Here is a 25,613-nt window from a genome sequence, read left to right as displayed (position 1 = left end):
GCAAAATCATCAGCTGATGTAAACTGACAGGACAGTCCCCACCCCCCCGCCTTTCACAGCAGCCATAGACGCTGTAGAGAAGACGACTACAAAACTGTGAGTGAAATCAGAGTATTAGAAATCAGACCATACTAATGGAATGGACATACAACTCCTCTATGAATCTAAAGGACAGGTCACAGTCAACATGGCTGTCTTAAATCAGATGCCTTTTTAGTAATACAGGACTGTCTTGAGGACAAATTATGCTGTTTTCCAAGAAAAAATCAAAGGACCCATAAGGGATGCAGTCCCATGGACCAAGTTTTTTTTCCGGCTTCCTCTTCTATGTGGCTCAATTACTTGAGTGCCAATAAATTAAATGTTTGGAAAAAAACAATCTTCGAATCTTGTTGGTACAAAATGTTGCGTTAGAATATGCAAAAGTCATATAGATAAAATGTGCCTGTAGCATTCCCATCTGTAAATTCTGAAGCATGGTATGAATGAGATCAGCACCAACACTATCACTTTCAAATAGAAATCAGGATATCAGGACAAGGGAAGAGTACTAGCCCCAGTCCCTCAGAAGCCCCAAAATGAACCAATGCTTTGTAGACCAAAATTTTCTGAGTCCAAGCATCATGTCTAAAAGAATCTATCATCTTCCACAATGCCAGACTGGGACCCCAGCTGACAAAGACCCCTCTATGGCGGGGGGTTCATAATTCTGCAAAGCAGTGTTAAATGGAATTTCATTAAACAGTGGAAAAAATATGGAACTGGAAACCTTCATGGGAGTGGATTACTTTTTGGTAAAATGTTCAGAAAGAGATCATTTTCTCAGGTGCAGAATAAATCTTTGATTCAAAATGAATGAGAGAGGTCCCTAAAATAGCTTCATAGTTTGAATTCCCATGTACAGTGTGAGCACTTACAGATTGGGAGGAGAATGTATTGTGGACAGGCTGAGGAGGGCTTGGGTGTGGTGGTGAAACAAAAGTTCACCATAAGCCATCAACGTGTGCTTCCAGCTCAGAAAGCCAACCATATCCTGGGCTGTATCAAAAGAAGCACAGACAGCAGGTCAAGGGAGGGGATTCTCCCTCTCTGCTCTGCTCTTGTGAGACCCCACTTGGAGTACTCTGTCCAGTTCTGGAGTCCCCAACAGAAGAAGGACATGGAGCCCCTTGAGCGTGTCCAGAGGAGGGACACTAAAATAATCAGAGGGCTGGAGCACCTGCCCTATGAAGACAGGCTGAGGAAGTTGGAGTTTTTCAGCCTGGAGAAAAAGAGGCTCTGAGGTGACCTTATAGCAACCTTCCAATATGTGTAGGGGGCCTACAAGAAAGCTGAGGTAGGGCTTTTTGCACAAGTTTATAGTGAGAGGACAAGAAGAAATTGTTTAAAGCTTTAAGAGGGGAGATTCAGGCTAGATATTAGCAAGAAATTCTTTAATTTGAGGGTAGTGAGACACTAGAACAGACTGCCCAAGGAAACTGTGGTTGCCTTCTCCCTGGAAGGTGGGGATGGGGTCTTGAGCAACCTGGTCTAGTGGAAGGTGTCCCTGTCCATGCAGGGGGGTTGGAACTAAATTATCTTTAAGGTCCATTCCAATCCTAGACATTCTATGATTCTATGTCCCAATTAATATTTCATACCTAAGCACTTTTCACACAGACCTAAAAGACACACCGGTGGTATGAGGTTAATGAAAGAAGGCTTCAGCTTAAACCTTCTGCCTCCCATTGAATGTCTCATCACCAGGCTACTAACTACTCCGGTGTGTTTATATCTGGTGTGCATGTGGCCCACAGCTTCAGTGTGAGGAGGATTGAGCTTCTGAGGTGATATTTTTCAAATATTCTTCTAAGTGTTAATGTTGGATGATACTGATCTATTGCATGGGAATAAGAAGTCAACAGAGTCACAGAATCACAGAATTGCTGTGGTTAGAAAAGACCTCTAAGATCACCACAGCCAACTGTCAATATCCCCACCCACGCCGAAACAAAACAAAACATAAAATAAAAACAAATAAATAAAAAATCAAAGCAATAAAATAAAAATCTATATCACTATGTCCACTCCAACATGTCCTGAAGTGCCTCAACTACACAACTTTTAAGTACCTCTAGGGATGGTGACTCCACCACCACACTGGGTAGCCTGTTCCAGCACCCAACTACTTTCTAAGTAAAGAAATTCTCCCTAATATCCAGTCTAATCCTCCCCTGCTGCAACTCTAGGCCATTTCCTCTAGGCCTATTATTATTTACTTGAGAAAAGAGTCCAACATCCCCCTCACTACAGCCACCTTTCAGGTAGATGTAGAGAGCAATAAGGTCTCCTCCCAGCCTCCTCCTCACTGAACTAAACAATCCCAAAATCCTCCTCCACATAAGAAAAAACCCAAATAACCAGAGTAACACGCAGAAAAGCCATGAGGCCTTGCTGTGTAGTAGAGGACAGGATGATGTGCCCTTAGGAGGAAGCAGAGCTGCTGATCTGGCAGTTAGATACCAGCACTGCCCTTTGCAGAGTGTTTTGCAGGATAGCTATCTGGCTGCTGCACACACAGATGCACCCTCTTCTAGGGGAACATAACCGTTCCTACATGGTGCATTTTTTTTGTTTCTTGAATCTTTCACACGTTTCATATCCTCCTGAATTAAAAATATTCTTTAAAAATCAGCATTATTACCTTTAAGAGAACCTCCACACCCTGCCCTGTGTCACAGCTCAGTGCCATTGTGCTTGCAATGGGTTTAAGATCACCCCAGAACTCCTCAGAAAGCCTGGCAGTCCCCAGAGCCTGCCCTGCTCAATGTGTTCTTTTCCTTTTTCCAATTTCCAGTCAGGATGATCATCAGTGTCCTGAGCACCTGATACCAGGGACAGGTATGAAGAAAAGAGGAAAACTTCGCCTGAACTCCAGATTTCTGCTCTTTCCTCTTGTGCTGGTTTGAGCAAGGGCTATACCATGTGTGGATCCAAGCACTAACCCACTGATCAGGACTGACCCACAGATCAGGCTCATACCACTATTTGCAGGATGTACACCTATACGCAGTGTTTGAACAAGACAAGTGGAAGTCTGATAAAGCTTGAAACTAAGGTTTTGACCTTGGCTTAATATTTGTTCAGACTCATGATAACAGTCAGCTTCTTTTTTTACCATCATACTAAGTGTGGAGGTATATTAAGCTTAAGAGTGCTCTTTTAGTACTGACAGAAACTAATCACTCACTAATAAATATAATTTCCCATTACCTTTTAAAACTAAGCTTTGTGGAGTGAAAACACTGTCTTGCTGGAAGTCAGCAATTAAACTAGCAGAAGCTTTACTGAATTGATCTGCAGGCTATACAAACTATGAAGTAACTTTCCATTTTCTTTAGAGTTTTAGAGAAAATCATAAGAATATAGGTGAAATTACAACTGAGGTTTTCTTGTTGAGATTTTTGCCTCATTTGTTTGCAAGAGAAAAAATAGATTGCTTAAAAACCCCTTTCAGATATACTAAAAATTTGCAAATTCACATTACACTGAGTGAATTAATTTGATAGTCTGAAATGAGGAGCAATTTCAGACACATAGAAACCTTTGCTTTCCACATTTGCTGGTAAAACCATGATTTTAGAATGTTTCCATTCAGAAAGCTTTTTTAAAAGCGGCAAGAATTTTAGTGGATTTTGCTTTCTGGTGATTTGAACACTTTTTGCCTCCTAAATATATAGCTTTCATCACATTTATTCTTTAGATTATTTATTAGGACATAGCACTTGTGTAACGCTGAGAAACCAGCTAATTCATGTTTACTGTGAACCTAATGCAGGAGAATAATGTACAAAGCTGGTTGCCCTCCCTGGCATTTACACCTCTCTTGGCAGTTCCTTACCACTACCCAAAAGCTCTGCAAAATTATAATGCTGTCCATTAAGGAGCTTTGTAATAAACCTGGGTTCTCTGATGATGCAAATCCGGTGTAAGATTTGTGCTGTTGCTCCCTAGGGCTGTTCCCAAGGCACATTTCTGTGGGAAGAGCCACAAAAAGACACGGGATCATGACTTCTAGGAGGACAAAGCCACTTCTTTCACCACCAAGGTAGTGGAGTGCAAGCTTTCAGGTCCCTGATGTCCCTTCAGTTGCACAAACCAAACACATATTGGTCAACATATACAAAATGCTCCTGCTTTCCAGTCACATCTGTTGAGCTTATGTATTCCTCTCTTGGGGGACCCTCTCATAAACTAGAGCCCAGTCTCAGTTTCCATTTCTAGTCATTAATATACTTATGAAAATGAAAGAGAAGATCAACCAAGCCTCTGTCATTCAGTACTGCAGTCCAATCTGAAATACTGTGCATAACACAGAGAGGGCCAAAAGCCACAAGGAATCTAATGCAGGTAACTACTTTGGCACTACGAAGTATCAGCTAATGCTGGGCACTTGTGAAATGCATTTGGGACTCTAATACATATTTAAACTTGCATTGGAATAACTGTTCCTTGTAGATGTCCAGTCACTTTTCCTATATAAACTCTGGTCATGTTGTCCTTTAGTATTCACCTTATCCTCTACTCACTAGATTGTGAGCTCAAAATGATAATATTTAAGCAATAAACAAGCATCAAAGCAAGGAAAATGGTATTTCTGAAATAACAAATAATTGGTAACAATGTCAACAGTATCAAATAAGTAGCAAAAGTATGTTTGCCTTTCAGATTCCTAGAGCACCTTTATCTCCTTTTTCCAGGTCTCATTTACCAGCTCAGGTGAATGTACAAATGACTTCATTTTCACAATACAGAAATTTTCTTATGTTCCTTCACTTTGATGGTAGTAGAGAAGTTAACTACACCCAGAAAAGGGAAGTAACACCAACTGTTTTGAAAAGCATAGTTTATAGGTTTACATAGATTGTTTAATCATGCATTTTTTAAAAGAATTGGAACTGAAAACAACTTAAAAAAACCTGAAAACATCTTAAAAACATAGGAAGTGTTTCTCAATATGTGTGTATCATTGATGTTAATAGAAGGAGGATTCTTCCTCTAAGAAAAGGCTGAACTCTAAATATACCTATATAATATTTAAGATATTAGGAGTTTGGGGGGTTCTTTCTTTTTAGTTTGGTTTCGGTTCTTTGGGTTTTTTTATTTGGTTTGGTTTGGTTTTTTTTTTTGTTTTTTTTTTGTCAGGACAACTGCATAAGGCACAGCTTGGGTAGAAAGAAGGTGGAAAAACCTTACACTCATATGCAAAGGATGACCACCAAGACAGCATGGTATGGCCAGTTACTTCCCAAGGAATGCCTCAAAAAGCATGCCCAAAATAGAGCAGCTTACATATTTGTAAACAACAGAGTTCAAGACAAAATGAACAAAAAAAAAGAAGGAGGGGGGAGCTGATGATCTAATATTAACTGTCTTATTGTTTCAGCTTCTCATATATAACAAGCCTCCACAATTCATTGATTTTTTTTTTCTCAGAACAAACCTAGTAACTTCTGTTTGACTTAAATATCTCTTTCAGAAAGTCACATTGTCTTGATTTGCAGACATCAGGAAATGGGGCCCTTGGTTCCTTTAGTGGGCTGCTTGAAGGATCAAACCCTCTCTTTGTGAAAAATGTGTGATCTACTTCCAAAAAATGCCTGGATTCAGGCATTTCCCAAGCTTTTCATTATCTCCCTCTCCCTAGGGCTGTAGGATTCCTGGTCAGCCAGTGTTTGATGCTGGGAAGGTTCTTCCAGCCTGTGACTTCTCAGCCCTGCCCTTTTGATATGCTAACCAGGACAGAGAGCTAAGGTCCAGCTGCCAGGAACTATTTCAACCCTGATGTGATTCTGGGGGCACTGCTCTGTCCTCTCCCCCATTTCCGAAGTCCTTAAACCAACATTGACACCAACATGATAAGCAGTTTCCTTGCATCCATCTCGCCACATTTCAGAGTAAAAATACACCTTTCCTCTCACTTTCTGCCCAAACATTGGGCTGTTAGCTGCTACTCCTATTTGCTGAGCTGTAAACTCATCTCAGCCACTGGATGTAGTTTCCCATTGTTTACAGAGAGAGGAAGAACCTGTATTTCTTGGGGCTAAATGAATGTATGACTTTGAATATGTTTCAATAAGGTCAAATGTACCATAAATGGATTGCTTACTGAGCAATATAGATCACTCAGTATCAGCACTTCATTGTCCTTGTTTTATATTCCTCCAAATGGTGGCATAGAAGAATTTTAAGAGCAGAGATTTTGTATGTAATTTCAAAACACAAATGAAAATCCTTAACAGAACTTTCACAGTGCTGGTCCCTGAAGAACTTGACTGGAAATATTTCCATTCAGTGATGAGTCTCCATTGACAGTCTTTTTGAGAACAGCCAGTTCTACTCCATTTATTGTGTTCTATGATACATTGCATAGTTCTTAGCAAAGCTATTATGACTGCAAAAAGTACCCAAACAAATGAAAGCTCTGGATGTTAGAGTACCAAGGGACAAATCCTCTTCTCTCTGAAATTGAGTAGAGCTTGGGAATGGCCTTTGTTGAAAGTAGGAACAGACGCAGTCTAAAAAAATTAAACCACAACTCACTCCTATATTGCCCCATGCACAAAGGAAATTCAGTTGCAGCAATCAACAGCATCTTTCCCTCTAATCCAAGGTAACAATAACCTATTCCATATAATATGAATTACAGTAATCAACTGAGAAAGTTTTTAGTTGATTTGACTAAAGTGATCCATTAGCATTCAGATGTACAGACAGCAATCCACGACTGAATAGTAGCTCACTTTGAAAAACAAACCAAAGAAAAAAAATTACCCACAATTATTTATTTCTCAGTGCATCAGTTTACAAGTGGGATAAATTAACTCCATGACCATACTAATGGATCATCATATGAAAAGTATGACATGGTTGGGTTGTGTGCACACACAGAACAACCAAAAGTTCATCTGAAACCTATAATTTAAATATAATTGTGCAATAAAGTATAGCACAAGATAGAAACAAACCAACACCCTCCTATCATTTCAAGGAAACACAGAAAAAATTAAGAGAAACAATAAAAGTTGATGTGCTTGTGTGCTACTGTGGAGATGAGTACACTGCCTGATCCTTTTTCACCACCACTGACCTTAGAAGTTTTAGCTGAACAGATAAACAGGAGTAGTAGGCAGCCTTACTTACAACATATTAAATGAAAGATAATGTGGAGTTCAGTGCATGACTCAAAACAGGACATCTCTAAGAAGTTATCTATTGCTCTCTGCTCCTTTAGTGACCCTAGCTACCCTTCCCTGTCATAAGTAAGCATCTTCCATGCCAAAAGACAGCCCTGTTCCACAAGATGCTGATTCAGTGTGACCATCCTCCTGGTTTCATGGAGGGAAAAAAAGTACAGTTGCTTTAGGAGAGTGTTGGCAGTCTCCTAAAGTAAAAGACCACGTGGGCAGCCCCTGTCACTTCCAAAACTGATTTTCCTATTTCATAATGATGATGCTAGAGTTGCCCTGGCTCTCCTGCTGCTTCTTGATTTTAGAGCCCCAAAGCTTGGTAGAAGCAAGTAGTTCCTTTTGTGCAAAAATGGATGTCTGAAAAGATGACAATAATCTAAAACCGTTCAAGAAAAATCACTTTTAACTTTATTCTGCCTCCTTATGGTTCACTGTTGACACCTTCAGTACTGGGTTACAAAAGTAAACACGTTTGTGATTCCTAGTTACTAAATAAAAGCAATGTCATGTCAGTCCTTTAAGATATCTCAAGAAGCCCAGGGTAGTACTGGGAAGAATACTACAAGGGCACAGAGTCTTTGCAAGACTGCAGAGTACTATAGGCAGCATCTATCACCCAGTGGGGGCTGACACAGAAAAACAGTAGTGTTAAAGTGGCAGAGACTCTCTTTCTTCACCAGGCACTTCCCAGGGATGCAGTGAGAGCACGTCCCTTGCACTTTGGTAGCCACTATCAGACAAAGCTTTTCAACTCCTCTGGGTCTCCAATGTCACCTGAAAGAAGTAGAGAAATCCTGTCCTGTTCTGCAGTTCCTCAAATTGTTTATTGCCAGCCTGATACTCTCGTCTGTACTCTACACAACTGAGCTGGGGGTGTGATTCAGGCGGTAGAGCTACACCCCCAACAACTACCACCCAAGAGCAGGAGTTAAGACAGGTACCCCACCCAACAGGGCTGACAGCTGGAAACAAACCAAACCTCTCCAGGGTGGGTTATGTGTAAATTCAGTGTAGCTAATTAAAAAAAAAAAAAAAAAAAAAAAAAAAAGATCCAAACCCAAACAAACCAAAAAACAAAAAAAACCCCCAACCAAATGAAAAAACCAACACATGGGTGTGCTTAGGTCCTCTTAGAGCACTCATTTTTCAAGGAAACTGCACTTAAATGTCCAGTTTTATGCTTAGTGAGCTTAACTGGGTTAGTAATTACACTGACGTCAATCCAATGATTTCAAATGAGCCATTTCACTTTGACACTAAACAACAGAATTTGGCCTCTTGTGTTTGGGAGCTGACTTTTGAAAAGCAAGAGAAGCATGAGGTGAGGATGGAAATGAATACTTATTTCTTCTTTACATCAAGACAATAATACATATAAATCAGCATGTAGTATAATATTACCTGGGGAAAAGTGTGTGTGCCCATGGGCACAGAGCATGGGAAGCTGCCATGGGAGAAGCCAAACCCTGCAGCTTCTCAGAAATAAATTTACAGTGTTTCAACTACTCAAGTACATTTCTGAAATTCAGGAAACATAATGTTAATTATTTCCCCTAAGACACTGCAATTCCAGTGGACTGCAAAATTAACGTGGAGAAGAGTAAACTATTCTTCTTTTGGAGAATCAATATACTGCAAGTTAAAGCACATTAAATAGTCACAAGTAGGACCATTTAGAAGGAAAGGGTGAGATTCATCTACCTAGAGTCAGTGACACCTGAGCAAGCTCTGTCTCTTTCTGTACAAGGAATAGAACAGTGTTAGAATAGAACAGTGCATAGAATAGTGTTTATTCCAGAGGGCATCCCTTCTAGCCTAGGACACTGAAATCTCCTGTAAAGGGTGTGTTTCTCTTCATCATCCTTCAGAAGAGCCTAGGCAGGATGTCCCAGAGCTAGGCATGGAGGTGACTGGCGAGAGTTAATACTGGGAGAAAGAAGCCAACAGGCCATGGAGAGACATTCTCAAATGCAGGGCACTAAAAGAAGGAAGTGAGAAGCCTCTCTGAAAGTATTTGTGTATCAGTCTAAATTTTTCTAAAAATCAAGAAAATAAATATCAACTCAAAAAAGATGACACCTGTGTCAGTTCAGAAAAAGACATTTGTTCGTGGCTTGAGCATTTCATAATGAGATTTAATACACCCTTAATTCAGATTTTATTTTACTTTCCATCCTCCAGGTTTCTCCAGTTGCCTCTTCTTGTTGCCAGTCCTCCAGAACTTGAGCTAAAAAAGCCTAAATATAAGAAACTTCCAAATGTCCAGGTAGAACTTAAGAGTACTTTTTTTGTTTTGGTTGTGTCCACCACTTTTTGCATAAATATTAAGCATAGCAAGGTATTTGCAGAAGTTTCTCACACATTTTAAGTCACTCCAATCTCCTCTTTCTTAGGAATGCTTTAGGTTCTAGCAAATTTGCACTTATGAACATTTATGTATGAACAGCATGTAAGTAACTGAGCTGTTAAAAATTTTAAGTGACCTGATCATTCTCAAGAAGATAAGAAGGTGTGCAGTCCCACCACAGGTACAGCCAACCAACCACAATTACTTCTCCCTGAGTAACTTCTACTGACAAGGGTTTGTTCTCCAGAAAATCATTAGCAAAAAAAGGCCTTCTTTGCAGTTTATATTCTACCCACCCCACCACCAATACAATATCTGCCTTCCACATCACTGCAGCTCCCCTGGACACTGATTTCTTATCTGCAGCCCAGGCTGGATCCAAGCTGCCTAGAGCTACATCCAGAAAGAAGGTTGCAGAGAAAATAATCACTTGAGAACTTAATTCCAGCAAATAAGCACTGCCCTTTATCTTGAACTCCAGCAATATATAGTAACAGCAGATGCAGTCAAACACATACCAAACTCAAGGACCATGAAGATGAAGGACAGGATTATCCACTGAACTGTGCATGTGCAAAGTCAGTTTCCCAAAGTGCCACTGCTGTGCAACCTAAGGAGCAGGTAACATGAAGGCTGCTCCGTGTTCTTGTAGGTGTCTTAAAAGCAGCTGTGCTACGCTTGCAAGGTCGGTTTCTATCCAGCACACTTAGTCCTCCAACAAAAATTGCCATCTTATTAGCACAGGAGCCTGGGGCAATGTGATTTACAATAAATGGAAACCTTCAGAAAGACACAAGAAAGAGGTAAGAGGATTTTTTCCCCTGTAAATTCCCTTATTTGTCCTCAAGGACAGCATATAAATGCCTATGTTACAACCCATGTGATCAGACCTTCTCTCAAGAACTCCAAACAATGGGACTATGAGTCATTAGGCTGGAATTACACTCAGTTCTTTCCCACTGACTCACCATATGGATTATTTGTCTGTCTTTTGCTCTCCACTGCCTTCCCTCCCCTGCAGATCATACATGACCCGATCCTGAAATTTCAGCCCAGGTATGCTTGCTTTGCACATCCCATCTTTTGCAGCCAGGTGAGGGTCTGCAGAGCTCTGGCACCTGGGCCTGGAGTTCACCATGAGCCTCAGCCATCTGCCAGAGCCTGCCAGCTTCCAGCAGATGTGACAGTGGCACCCGGCTGCCACCACGTCCTGGGCATCGCAGTCTGACGTGACACAAATCTATCAACCTTAAGAACTTGAGCTAACTTTGAGCAAGAATCAGAAGAGCCATTTCTGTCACCCCACCTACCAGGATGGTAATTTCTGGCAAAGTGGAGGAAGGAGTGGGTTTGGATAGTTACCCTTTTTAACCTGCTGCAGCTAGGTCTGACCTACAATCCATCAGTCAAAGCTTTCATCGTTCATTTAAAAGGAAAAGGTAAGGTTACTTGCTAGCCTTCACGGTCGTAGAAAAAATATGTTGAAGTTATGACTTCCAAATCTTCAAAGGTGGATTGTAAATAAAAGTGCTGGCATTTATTGCTTTTAAGCAAATCACATACTGGAGTGTGACTCATGAACACTGGAACTGGCAAGAACCGAGGCAATCATATTGAGAATGAGCTCATGATGCAGTAGGTGTGCAGCATTCTCTTTCCAGCCTATTCGCTATCTCCATTCTACAGTAATAAAGAGGAAAATTTCTTTTCAGTCAATAATAAAGATTTTAATGTGCCTTCCACTGCCTATGAAAATAATAAAAACCACATTTCTGCTTCACTGAGAAAGCTTTTGACACATACTTGATCTCATAAAATGCTGAAGGGCATGTGACGTATCCACATGAATAAGTCAGAAGGCTTCATGGTACTCATAACAGTAAAATTATGAATGTGCAAAGGCTGGGGTCTTAAATTTTAAAAGTGCAGATCACACTGGAATTCCAATCTTCTTTTTATTGATTGTAAACTGCTTACAAAGAGATACCCCTGTAGATAGGGGAACGTACAAAAAGGGGCAAGAAAAAGAAATCAACATGTTTTAACTGCAGAATTAGTCATGGGGTTACATCAGTTTGATAATTCAGGAGACATTTTGTACACATATCAGCGTGGCTTGGAATTAACTTGAGCAAACTCTATGAATACTGATTTCAAATTTGAATGATGTGCACATATTTTTCTACTGGATAACTGCAGAAACTATCACTTTCAATATTCAGTCAGTGTTCTGCTGTTCATGATGTGGGACTTGTGAATTCTGCAAACAACAAGCTTTGAAGATAGTCACAGGAACATTTGAATAAACAATCAAGCAGATGCATTTGTTCAGCTGTGCTTTTAAAAAGTACTTATATACTTGCAACATGGTTTTTCTCAGTTATATTATAGAAGCCTCACCCATGTTACACATACCCAGACAACTATTAATGTATGACAAATATAATCAAAATTTAGAGTCTGTTACCTTTGTCACACAGAAACACATCCTTCACAAACATGGAACTAAATTTATCATTTGCTTTAATGTCATCATGATTCAGACTGATACTGCCATTTCAAACGCCTGATTTTTTCCTTACCAATCTCAAGTCTACCAAAAAAATGACCTTATGCTGACTGCAAACTGGGACCTAGATGACAGGCTGCAAATAACAAATGAAGCAAGCACTTAGAGGTTAAAAAACAGATTATTATAACTCCAGCTAAATATAGAAGTGTTATTATAAAGGTTGATTAATATCACTAGTAAAATATTACACCAATAGGTGTATCCCATGGGCAGATTGATTTTATTTTGCAGCTATGGTATCGAGCCTTTCACACCTGTAAACAGATTTCTTATTTACACACTATAAAAACTTCAATGCACCAGACAGAAGTAACTGCTCTGGTGCACCCATCTAGGGATGTGTTCTAAGCTCAACCAAAATGGACTTTTTGCTGATTGTTAGAAGACTGCTTACCAGAAACCAGAGAAAGCTCTCTCCTACATTACAGAGCATTAGTATGAATATACAATTAAGATTCTACAAGTATCTTAGCTTTGTTTCCTTTTAGCCTGCAATTAAGTTGATTAAAATGTTGCAAACATTCTTTTGGACAACTAAAATTTGCTTTAAAACTACAGGAAATCTTGAAAATCTGCTAAACTGAGCAGCAAATTGAGTTGAGCTGCAAGTTTACATTCTAAAAATTGAAAGAAAAAAATATAGAAATACATGTTCCTGTGATTAGCAATGTATTAAGGCATCAAAAGTAATAAGGAAGATATTGTTCCCTTGTCAGTGTGAATGTACAATCTTCAGAACACCTGCAGTGACCTGTGAATTAAATCACAGCAAGCAGTGGCTTCAGGATGACCCAGTAAAAAAGGCTCTAATAATTAAATTGTGTGTACATATATTTAAACTTAACACATATATACTCAATATACAATATAAATGTTACATACTTATACAAAAAAATTACATGTGTGCCCCTGTGCATATGCAAATAAAACTTGGTCTAAACTTCAATGCATGTAAAGAATGTTGCCTTTCAATATTTCTTTACATGCACAAGAAATCAGTTAATTAACCTGTGGCCTGCAGAACTCCAAAACCACCAATTATTGTGTGTTCTTAGGCTAGAAAAACCAGTAATAATTGAATTCTACAGAACACAGAACAGCAAGGGCACAATGTTGGAATGCCTTAATTGCAGCCAATGTTAGCAGATGATACTATTGGTACTAGAAATCTGCCTTTACACCCATCCTGGAGTTTGAAGCTTTAACAATGTCTTGGGTCCATGTTACAGCCCTTCAGGTATGTGTTGCTGTTGCAGAACCTGACCATGAAAGCTGGCCAGCATCTCCAGATCTGCCCCTGTTTTGGGGTATTTCAGAGACTGGTGCTCCCTGCAGATACATTCAAGGCCGCTGCAAGAATGCTGACATTCTCATCCCTTGTGTCCTTAGAATGCTAACAGATTTATTTGTTTATCATTTGATTCAGTTACATAATCAGCACATAAAACCACCACGATGGATTTTACAATGCCCCAGAGAAACTGCAAAGCCAGAGGCCATTTGTTTACATCCAAGAGGTAAAACCATCAAATACAGCTACACCTCTCAAGGAAACTTTAAAGCCTTGATGAGCAGTTAAACACGGGAATCACAAGGTAAAAACATCCCCTCTGCAAAAACATACTACACGTTTCCTCAGCCTGTTTTGGTTTGATTTGTTTTTTTGGGGTTTTTTTCAGCTCATCAGCATCATCACAGTCCTATTTCCTTTCCTCATTTGTTGTCATGGGTCACTTTCATTGGAGAAACCCCCAAAACTTGAAAATGCAGCATTTTACTTGTTTGCTTTTGTAGCGAGGCACTTCTTGCCAGCTTTGCAGTCAGAGAATTGCAAAACTACAAGGGCAAATATCTGCTGTCACGTATGCAGCATTACTGTTCCTGTGATTTCTTCCCAGCAGCTGGGAGGAAATGTTCTTCTTGTTTAGCCAGAAATATCAAATGTTTCCGAAAGAAGGTCTTTAGGAAAAGCTGTATAAAAGGTTCGTGCCTGAGAAGGGCACCCAAGATTTGGCCACAAAGAAAATTCCACTGGACATTAAGTTACAATAATGTAGATCTCTTCATTTATGGTAAGTCAGCCATTTTACTGTTGACCTACTTTGTATCAGCAATAATTTGTCACAGTGCATTCTCCAACTGCTACAGAAAGAAAGGTTGAAACCATACATTAAGAGCATAGTGTCAAAGCAACTGATGTTAATTATACCCTGCAATTCCTATGTTGATGAAATTGTCACTGCTAACCATTAATACAGCATTTACTGTCTAAGCCCAGCTTGCTCTACCAACCCTTGAAAGCCACTGAATTAACATCCTGCTTCACAATGTTCACTTTATGCCACACTGGAATGTAAATCTGAAACATGTAAAAATAACCTCCGCTATTACACCAAGAATGTGTAAATATACACTCCTTTTTAGGAGAGCTATTTATCTCTAGTCTATGCATGTTTCACTCTCTAAACTAAAAACAGCTTTAATGTTCTTCAGTCAAGTGGCAGCTTTTGCCAGTATAAACTATTTTCCCTAAAAATTATGGCATCAAGTAGAGGAAACTTTGGAAAATGTAGAGTGCTACTTGATTTATGGAAATTCAGAAATAAGCTTTACACAGATACACAAAAAAGAAAAGCAGCAATGTTGTTTAATTTATTCATTGCTAACCTGCACAATAACAAGAGATCATATTCTCCCAGCATAAGTAAGCAAGGTTAATTAGAAGGACACCTTATGCGGATTTAGTGTTCACATTCAGTGACATCTGCTTAATTTGGTGACAGATATGTTTACAAGCATCAGCACAAACCAACCACTCCAGGAGCATTAACTGGATTCTTTATGGTTTGCACATCAGAAAACTGTTTTGTAAGGTCTTACTGCTCCAGTACAGTTCCCCCTGCTTCTAAATGGTCTCTCAGGCTACTCTTTTACCCATTTGTATTGAAGGCATTAAAGAACATACAGGCTTAATAATATGTAGCCTTCAGAATTGTCATCACTAGCTATGACATGAGACAGCACAGCTTGACTTTCTGATTCGAGATGACTCTTGTAGTGATGAACAGGAGAGACTGTTTTACCCTACGAAGTAATCCAGTATGAGATACAACAAAAGTAGAAGCTGGTGATGGTACTGTCAAATCAGAAGAGAGCCTTATACAGGTTATTTCTAAATTCTCATGTAAATTGCTAGAACAAAGCAATAATATGAAAATCACATGGCACCATGAGGCCTCTGAATCAGAGCTACGAGAAAATCTCTGCAGAGTCAGCAGTAAATTAGAAAACTAAAATCAGCATTATTAGTAATTGAACAAAAGCCCTCTTATCTCTATTTAGACCTAAGAACAACCCTAAGATCTGCAGGAAGAAACACGTTCTGAATGACTGCGTAAACCAGATGTACATCTCCAGACTAAGCAGGAAAAAAACAAACCACCACACAACTGCAAAGAGAACAGAATGACAGAGATTCTTACAGGATATATATAATACAGCTCTATAGAAGGAGCATCACTACTGAACAGGAAATAAAAAAGTAAGTTGAGTGCATAGGATCTGCGACCACACATATTACAGGGGTGGTACAAGCTGTGAGAAAAAGAAACATTTGCTCACCTGGCATAAACTAGAAGACAATTGTACACTTTTTAAAGACATTCACTGAATGGCCAACAAGTCTTAGCAGACTGATGGAGCTGTAACAATAAAGCAATATACAGCTGAGCCTGCCATCAGAACATCAACAGAACAGGATTATTCAGTGCTTCACAAAGAAAGTCCAACTAATTTAACTAACTTGCACTGGGCAAGCAGGTCTTGAATGTGCTCTCTCATCTTTAATAGTAGCATTAAAATAAAAGGCTTGCTGGTTTAGGCAAGCATTTAGCTTGGTGCACTGTTTGTTCTACCTGCACCAAAATACAGGACTAGCAACAAGCCTCCTCTTACAGACAAATTTGATTTCTCTGAGGAGTCCTTCCTATGCCCTGCTGCCATAGTGTGCTAAATGCTTTCGAAATGTGACAAGGACACATTGTGTGCACATTGGGGTGTATTTAAATTCCAGCTGGAAGAAATCCCAACAACTCCAAAGATGAAGGTTGTACCAATTCCTAGTTACAGCTGCAGTTAAAAATTATGCCATGACTGAAAGCACCCTACTGTAAAGGGACTAAAATGTTAACAATCTAAGGGTGCAGACTCATTCTTGGTTTAGTCACATGCCAGCCTCAAGATGGAATATTTGCTGTCTGGAAAAGCTATGTTCAACCTATTAAAAAGACAAGTACCTACAGCTGATGCTTCATAACATGCATAGCTCATGTCAAAAGACCAGCTACACAGCTCCCTTTTCTGATGCTGTTCTCATTGTGCAGCAAAGACTCTCGGCAGCACCACGATACACCAAGCACAGCTCAGTCAGCAGCAAGCTTCATGAAAGGTTAATAAAGCTTTACAGGAAGCCAAGCTCAATATTTTTCTTTCTATTTGGATGTACTTATGCTGTTTGCAGACATGTAATGTAACAGAAACCTCTTTCACTGAGCTTATTCCTTGAATAAATTGCTCGCTTACAGACTTAACTTGAAAGTAGTAGAAATTTTAAGATACCAAGGCGTGAACCTAAACTGACTCTACATGAGTAAAACCTGTATTTTAAAGCAAGCTCATTCTGAAGCTTTGGTAACAGATCTCTTATTGACAGAGTCTTTGAAGTTCACTGCTTCAGGAGCACTTATGTTTCCACCAGTCTATGCCAAAAAGCCACGGTACTGGAGAAGACTCAGCAGTAAAGTGCTGAATGCTGACATACATAAGCAGATCACGGTAAAATAGTGTTTGTAAAGCTGAACCTTTGAAAAAAAGTGGGAAAGAAATAAGGAAAAAAAATTCTAGAAAGTTCAGTCTTATGTTTTGCTTAACATAACCAGTCAGAAGACAAAGATTTCAAGTGGAGACAAAACCTATTACTATAGCCAGGCCTGTAGTCGAGCAGGAGGTGCCACAATGCATGGGGAGTCTGGAGCTCAGTTCTACCCATAACCAGCAAGTTTAGCTGGCAAGTAATGATTGTTTTCATTCAGAGCAACAGCAGCAGTGTTAAAAACCGAAGTGATCAAGTCGGGTAGGCCTTTTATTAAACACTCCCAGAACAAAGTATGCAAAAGATAAGGAATAGAAAGTTCCTGAGTTTTACTCCAGCTCTTTAACAAGTGTAAATAAAGTGGTAAGGAATTCCTCTCAAGTGTAACTAGCCACTGTGCTGCATACAAATGAAGTAAGTGTGGTGCTTAAGTGAATCACATCTCCACATCATTCATTAACTTTGAATAAACATACAAGTATGGGCTTCTCACTTGTCTCAAGCAACCTTTTTAAGTTTGGGAAAAAAGATCTACATACCTTTTGTTGAATCCCATCTTAATGCTTTCTAAAGTGAAAGTCTTGCATCTGAAGAAAGCAAAAGGCTTCTGTACTGCACTTCTGTAGAGTGGTTAACCTGCTCTTTAGGCTATGGGACACTTGTCCCAGAAACTCTTATTGAGCAGGGGAATCCATCAGGGAAGAACTGAGAACTTGTGAGCAAGTAGATCAAAATGGACATTTAGGCTTGCTATATCCTTCATCAGGAAGCCAAGTAAACTTTAATCCTCTGGATTTATTCAAGTCATCTTTGGAGGATGTTATTTCTGTACCTTTTTCTTTATATCCTGGAATTATGGGCCCTGGAGTTATTTCCATATTGACTGATTTTAAAAGGTTTAAAGTGACATGTACATCATCGTGTTTCCCTAAACTTTCCAAGCCTTTATATACGAGGTCTTCATTAATCCATGTCTGTACCAAGTGTTCCCTAGCATCAGGGTGCCATCGATGTTTTTAAGCCTTTATAGTACCTACTTCACTTCCACTGTGAGACAAAAAAGTTTAACTGATCCTATGTAATCACGACAAGAGATTAATTAAAATGCCAAGATAGGAAACAATTTATTATAGAGAGAAGAAAAATTTCTCATCCAAAATATAGAAATCTGTACAACTTTGCCACAATCAATATACATGAACTGTACAAATTTACACCAGTTCATAATTTACCAAATAAAAGATGACTAACAAAGTTCACAAAATAGATGGTGGTTTGTGGAAAAGACTTTTACCCAATTAAGAACAAGGAAATTACAAACCAGACCTCCACTTTCTAAAAATAAGAAGTTACTCAGTCTTAGAAAACTACAAGCTAGCAAATGTACAGATAGCTGGCTGGTGCTAACACCACAGTTCAGACAGTGTCTTTATATGGTCTTTTTAAAGCCTGTTGCCATGGCAGATTCTGATCACTTGCTACTTTTGAGGCCAATGTAAAGATCTGACCATTTCCCCAGGTCGTACTCACTCATTAATCTTATGTACATTTATACATATTTGTAAGTGCTAGGTAAAAGTCGGAAAAATAAAATTTCCAGTACTATGGTGTTCATAACAGTAAGTCTTGTTACTGAGCTGCCAAAAATGCTAACAATTAATAAATGTAATAGTGCAAATTTACTCTGCAAGACCTACTGCAGAGAATCACTTTATAAATACAGATTGGGGTTGAAAATTGGTGTAGAAATTAAGATGTCTTGGAGAAACTGACCCTTCCTAGATCTTCTTCACACCCTAGCAAGTTGCAATCATTTTGACTCACAGGCTATTAAATCACTGAAAGGTACTGTCCAAACTATGGCACTGTCACTTTAAAGTATACCACTCTAACGTGTGCCAGATCTTCACAGCTGTGACATGGTTAAATTCCATAATCCATCCCCAGAGGTGCCCACCCAAAGTAAAAACCAAATTTATCCATCCATTTTAAGGTGATCCATCCACAGACTATATCTTAACCTGATACAGTCATCATATTGTAGCTTTTGGAAGGGCTAGTTCTGCCCAAGAGAAGTTCCTCCTTACAGCTTATTCTGCTGTCTACCATTTGCATGTTGGTGTTATTTTGGCTACCTCCTGCTGGTGCAGCTTCATACAGCACACAGATGGAGCCATCCTCTCCAATACGATAGGACACTTCATATGGGTCAACCCATAGAGTGAGTTCGCTTGGAAGAAGCTGGAACAGTTCCTGACTGCTCAATCCAATCCGCTGCGCTGCCTGTCCAATGAGAGGATCCATTTTATGGTTGATCCGGATACATCGGTAACCTGATCCCTTGCATGGCTTTTCTGGGAACCAGTGGTGTTTATAATGTTCTATAAAACGGAAAAAAAAAAATAATATTATGCCCCTTAACTCTGCGTTCGAAAATAGGTACAGTGATCATTGTTCACTTGCAAATTTCACACCTCCAAACGTTGAAGGGCTTATGATTTTGGTATGAAGTTACCTGAAGAATCATTATAGCCTTTATTTCTGCTGATAATTTACAGAAGTGCAGCGTCCCTTGGGAACTACTCATGTACAAAGTTACTGTTTCATGCTACCATACACAATGAACAAGGTCTGCCATCTCAAAGGAGTGAAATGAAACTTGCTGGCATTCATAGAAACAAAAAAAAAATACAGAAGTGATTACATACAGAGAAGAAAAACGCGAGGACTTGAAAACTCCAAAAAGAGAAAAGAAAGCATCTTTCTCTTGAACTCACACCCACGGTTAGTTCCTCACATTCTAAGAGCAGCTAAAAACAACTAGAGAAAGAGTCGGGCAGCATTCACGGACTGACTCAGGCTGTATTTCCCAACTGCTCTTCCCAGACTGTTTCCCAGATACCAATGACTTCACTTACCTTGGTCATTTTATCCCACCCAAAACCCCATCGGTCTCCGAGACTACTCGTAGCCACTACGAGGCTCACTGGCACACAGACTCGGGATTACAAAACCCACGCAACAGCCCAGAAACCCTCGGATCTGAACCGGGGCTGCTCTCGGGCGGCTATGCGATATTTCCAGAAGCAAAGGGAACTGAAACGCATCGACCACCGCTAAATCTTGGCTAAAAAAGGCAACTTGGGAGTGTTGGGTTTTTTTTTTTTCTTCTGGAAATCGGGCGGTTTCAGCCCCTGAAGCGGGGTCCAAGTCCGGGCTGCTTTGTAAGCTTTGTCTATGGAGTCAAAGGGAGAGGGGGGGGGAGTAGGGGGTGTGTGCTGCCTACGCGGCGCCCGAGCCCCTTTTGTTTACAGCTCGTTCCCCACCCCCTGGGGCCAGCTCGGAACGCAGGGTCCTCGCCAGGGGAGGGCCACAGTCGCTCACCCCCTTACTCGCCCAGGCGACGGCTCCTGCCCCTCGGAGGGACCGCGTTTCCCTTCCCCTTCCCCCCCTCTCTGTGTCCCCGCGGGGTGCGGCGCTGCCGCGGCCGTAGGTGCCACCCGCACCCCTGCTGGGCCCGTGGCGGAGGGGGCAGCGCGGCCACCCGGACCGGAGACGGGGGAGCGGCTCCCGCCGCGCCCTCGCCGCCCTCACCTGCCAGCAGCTCCTGCAGGCTCTGGCTGAAGGTCTGCAGCTGCCTCTCGTTCATCAGCCCCTTGGTCCGCAGGAACTTGGAGATGAAGCCCACGGCCGCGGCGATCTCGCGTATCATGTTGGCCCGGGTGTACAGGGCGGGATGCATGGAGGCGGCGGCGGGCGGCAGCCAGCTCTCCGGGGCGGCCGGCGCTGGGACGGGACGGGGGTAGGGGCGAGCGGCGCGGAGCGGGGATTGGACGGGAAGCGCGGGAGGCGGCGGGGCTCTAACTGGGAGAGGTGCGGGCGGCAGAGCCCAGATCACATCCCGGAGGCGGCAGCCTCCGCCTTCTCTTCCTGCGGCAGGGGGGAGCCGGCGGCGGCAGCAGCAGCGGCCGCGGCAGCGCACCCCGCATCTCCTGCTGCGAGGGGCGAAGGGAGCTGCCCGGCGGCCGCCGCATCTTATAGCCGCCGACGGGCGGAAGTGACGTCAGGGCGCCGGGGGCGCGCCTCCGCCAATCGAGCGATCGCACCATTGTGACGTCAGGCGGCGGGGCGGTGCCGGCAAACGAAAAAGGAGGAGGAGGAGGGGGAGGGCGTGACGTAATCGATTGTAAACAAATAGAGCGGAGACGCCGCTGCGCGCCCGCCCGCCAGCGCCACGGGAGAACGGCGCGGAAAGGAGCGCGGAGGCCGCAGGTGCGGGGCACCCCCGCGCAGGTCCCGCCCGAAGGAGAGCGGCGGCCGCCGCGGTCTGCGCTCCGAGGTGGGAGGGCGGGGGTGTTGGGCGGCGCGGAGGCGGAGGCCGAACCGGGCTGGCTGCGCGGGGTGCGCAACCGGGCTGTGCTGCCGCGCCTGGCGGCCGTGCGCGGTGACTGACTGGGGAGAGCGCAGCCACGTCAGCGGCGGGAGCGGGCAGGCGGGGGGTGGAGGGAAGCGGGAGCGCGCAGGGGCTGAACTTCTTTCTCTCCTGTTTCAGAGCGCCCTGAAACCAGGCCGCCTCGGCTCCGCCGTCCGTGCGCGGGGCGGTGCGGTGCCTCTCCCCCGCGTAAAGCTGGCTGCAGCGGTTGCTGGCAGATCGGGGTGTATTTAGCCCCGTAGTTATGGGAGGCTTTATCCGCTTTAGGCGTGTCCCCGTGGGACCACTCGTGTAGCTGCCACCCCAGGGTTCCCGAGCACGGCTTCGTCCTCACTGTCGTTTACCAGGACCTTAATTACGTGACTTTCACACTAAGGTCTCCGGGCAGGGGTTTCCACGAAGTGCAAAAGCCCTTTTCTCGGGCAGCTGGAGGGCTGACAAGCTCGGGGGCACAAGCGAAGCGAAGTGGCCAGCAGGGGCACTGCCTCCTGTCAGCCCATCAGCCAAACCTCAGCTTTGGCTCTTTGAGGTCACCCCAGAAGAACGACTTCAGGTCTTCTGGGCCCCTCATGCACACTGCTCAGCAATAAACTCTCCCTCAGGACCATACAGTTATCCCAGCTTTTCTATCAACTTGTTTTGAAATCCACGGTGGACAAGAGAACTGATAATGTATTACTTAGCCAAGAGCAGAGTAAAGCCTTAGGCTTCCGAATGCTGTGCAGCACCCTGTTTATAAAAATAAAGGAGATTTTAAAAGCAGCAGAAGTTTTGGGGAGATTTTTTGGTAAAAGCACAAAGTGAAGCTCCTGTGAAAGGAAGCTCGCTCTTTCCCTAGGGTATATGCCCTGCCCCTATGCAAAGCTGCAAGTGAAACACAGCACAATATTTGCATGTACAGTGCTTCCAGTCAAAGAACAGAAATTAGGCTATTAAAGGCACAATAATAACACATAATAAAATCCTAAGTTTTCTTTTTCAGTAAAATAATTGAGTAATGAAATACATTTAAATATATGTGGGAGATAATTTAAATAAAAGATGAAAATACACTGTTTCATTTGGCAGATATACCTGAACAGTGCTTTTGGTCTTTTGTCTGCACTCAGGATCGATCTCATAGGGACTCTGACTGTCTGTGCACAAGGGAGGCAGATCTGCAGAACACCTTCAAAAGATAATCCCAGGAGCCTAAGCTCACAGCTTGACTGCATACTAAAAACCTTGGTGTGTTTTTTTGAGCAGTCTCCTCTATTTTTTCCACCACTAACCTCTAAATCCTACATTAGCGGTAGCTACTTGTCCCTCTGTCCTGTGAGAAGGGAGGAGCTGCCAACCTGGGCCTTCCTCTTGCAGCTCCAGAGTTAGCAGCCACCCTTGCTTCTCAAATGCTTTCATGGTGGATGTCAGCTGTATCCAGGGCTGCCATTTCTCTCTTCGTAGGTTGGAATTTGCTGTACACTTTCAAACCTCAAAGCAGCATATGCTTTTCTGCCCCTTCACAATGAGGTCCATCAACCTACTGGAAAATACCACGTGTGTGAAATGGGCATTATTTTCAGAACGTCACAATTGCAACAAAATAAATACTGGAAATACTTCAGTGAAGAGAGTATAATGCTTGCCAGCTTTGCTTGGACGTGAGATTTATCTGGGCCAGTTTCTCAGCTCCACTTCATCCAGAATCGAATGCTCAGGAGGAGTTTTAGGAACTCCCAAGGAGATAACTGGTCTTACGTAGTAGCACCCCAAAGCACAAGGTTTAAAAAACTCGCCTCAGCTTGCAAAAGAAGAAAATTAACAATTTATCTTTTTTTTTTAGAAAAGCTTGGTAGATCATCAAAGGGTTTCTCTCAAACCTTCGGCAGAGTAAAAAAATTCAGACTGTTTTATCAATTGAGAAGTTTTGATACTTCTTGTTGCTTCTAAACAGTTACAGCATTTATGAAGAGGGAAGGTCTCTTGTCTATGAAAAGGTAAATGGCTGTGCATATAGACCCAGCCTGCTAGCCAGGAATGAACCACCCTGGTGTTCTTACTATGCATCCTGCAAGCAGTTAAAGTGTAACTGAACTAGAGACCTAGAGAGCTAAGGCTCTGTCAGATGCCTGCCAGCAGAACCCCATCCCTGTGGGAGGGAACAAGGTAACAGGAGCTGCTGATGCAGAGAACCGTCTTGTTTTCCCAGTCTAGGCAAGTCTGCCTCCATCTCAGTGTTACAGTGGGATAGCAAAGGAGCTGCTGCCATTTGCTGCCTGTGAAACGCTCCCAGAGATCCTAATCTTTAAAGTACATGGGCTCTTAGCAATAATGAAGACTGTGGCATACAGCTCAGGGCATCAGAGTCAACTTCCCTTGACAGGACTTCTAGTGGAGGACGTCAGAAAAACTGGTGGTACCGTAGCCTGTTACTGGTTGGTACCTTAGCTTCCTGCCACTATGCCAGCATGTTTCACTGGTCTTCTGTTTTGTTCTGAATTTCTTTGGCACCTGTACCTTTTGAGATACATGAAGTCGTTCTTACTTTCTCTGGCCACGTCCCAGATGGTGACTTCTGCCTCTGCAGCTCCAGACACAGAAGGGGAAGTTTGCCTGGTCAATACTGCAAGATACTCAGTGATCCCTTAACGTCAGGATGCTGAAAAAGAGAAATGTAAACATTTAAGAACTGCCCTGTTCAGCCCATCTGATGCTTTAATGAAGCAGAGGCCCCAGGGAGAGAAAAATAAAGTGTATTTGATAATGTAATTAAAGACTGGATCATAATGAATATGCACAGAAGGGTTGAATTAAGGTTATACTGGCTCTGATATTTCCTAACTTTTAAGTAATACAATGCAACCTTTACAACATTTCTTTCATGTTGTTTTGGCAGGAACTGTTTCTCGCCGTTGGTTTGGAGAGAGCCTAACATTTTGTGAGTTCTGTCATAATGGAAACAAGTAATAGAAGTACAACTACTTTTATCTGTGCCACACACACATACACACCCTGCAACTCTTGCAACATGCTCTTTTCCCAGCTTCTGAAGGAAGCTACTAACTGGGAAGATTCAAGAGTTCAAAGGAGAAGAATTAGATTTAAATTTTAATTTTAAAAAAAAAAATTATTCCAGAGTCTGAATTGATATATATTTATGAAAAGAAATACACTAAATGTACAGCATGATTTTTTAAATTTTTTTTTAATCCCGTTTGGGAAATTACTCCCAAATAGATACTAATAGATATTAAGTTGCTGTTCCAGGAGGCAGGGGTAACCCAGAGAGGCTGTAGCCAGCCCTGCCTGTCTGACCCCATGACCTGCTTCTGAGTTCCCACCTTGCTCTGTCCAAGCAGGCATCCCTTGAGCAGTGATACTGGAGTCCTTCTCAGAAAGACTTGGATTAAGATGGAGACAGAAGTGGTCAGGCCCCCTCACCACGGGGTGAATGAGTGCCCTTAGGTGCCTGTCAAGGGGTGTGTGAGGCCCAAGCTGCTTTCCCTGAAGCCTCTGGGGCAGGCTGTCATTCATCTTGTGTTGCCACAAGAAATGTTTGGACTTGAGCTTGGGCTCAGACCTGACCTCAGGAATGTCTTATGGATCCAGACCGCTTGTAAAGCATCACTCTGCTGGGAGACAAGGGTAAAGACTCCTTCACTTGATTGTAAGCCTTCCACCCAGCCCAGCATTGGAACACTGAAAGTAACCAAAGTAACCACAGTGCTGTGGCTGCTGAGAGCTTTACCCTGAAAAAGTGTGGTGGTGAAGAAGTCAGCCGCGTATTCTTCCAAAATGGGGAAGTCTTGCTTTTATCTTATGGAAACATAAGATGGACTGGTATGAGTCTGAGAAAGGGCAAAAATCTGATTTGTGTCCACACTGGGAACCTCCCCCTTCCCATTCCCTCCTCCTGCATGCTCACACAGACTGCATTTGTAGACTTCTCTGTCAGGCAATGAATTAATTCCTCAAACCATTTCTCACAAGAATCCTGTTTAGGCAAGTGGGGCAAGTCCCATCAGCCAGAGTCCTGTTTTGCAGTCCAGCAACAGTCTTAACAAACATCTCCACCACTGCAGGAAGCTTGAGAGGGGATGGGATGGAATGTCTCAGAGGGGTAAGGCAAAGCTGTCAGGGTTGGTGATAACTACAGCACGTTCTGCAAAAGTAATTTCAGGAAA

General features: G+C 42.3%; 1 protein-coding gene and 1 long non-coding RNA gene across 2 annotated transcripts; one reads left to right on the top strand and one right to left on the bottom strand.

Annotated features, from left to right (window-relative positions):
* Positions 1-18,117: 18,117 nt before the first annotated feature.
* BTG1 (BTG anti-proliferation factor 1) lies at positions 18,118-21,025 on the bottom strand. Its single transcript, XM_071765425.1, has 2 exons — positions 20,613-21,025; positions 18,118-19,399 (listed from the first exon to the last, which is right to left on the bottom strand). The coding sequence occupies exons 1-2, from the start codon at positions 20,758-20,760 to the stop codon at positions 19,035-19,037; spliced, it is 513 nt and encodes a 170-aa protein (XP_071621526.1). The 5' UTR covers positions 20,761-21,025; the 3' UTR covers positions 18,118-19,034.
* Positions 21,026-21,154: 129 nt separating this feature from the next.
* On the top strand, positions 21,155-22,212 carry LOC139806171 (uncharacterized). The gene is made up of 2 exons (XR_011730163.1): positions 21,155-21,290; positions 21,571-22,212. It is a non-coding gene; the product is annotated as an uncharacterized lncRNA (long non-coding RNA).
* Positions 22,213-25,613: the final 3,401 nt, after the last annotated feature.

The sequence above is a fragment of the Heliangelus exortis genome, chromosome 1 (genome assembly GCF_036169615.1).
Source record: "Heliangelus exortis chromosome 1, bHelExo1.hap1, whole genome shotgun sequence".
NCBI lineage: Eukaryota > Metazoa > Chordata > Aves > Apodiformes > Trochilidae > Heliangelus > Heliangelus exortis.
The sequence above is the reverse complement of the archived record's forward strand: the minus strand, read 5'-3'. Positions and strand labels throughout refer to the sequence as shown.

Coding starts and splice junctions, on each gene's coding strand:
- BTG1 (XM_071765425.1), bottom strand. CDS start 20,760: ATGCATCCCGCCCTGTACACCCGGGCCAACATGATACGCGAGATCGCC. Junction 19,400..20,612: donor CCTGCAGGAGCTGCTGGCAG/GTGAGGGCGGCG, acceptor TCCGTTTTATAG/AACATTATAAACACCACTGG.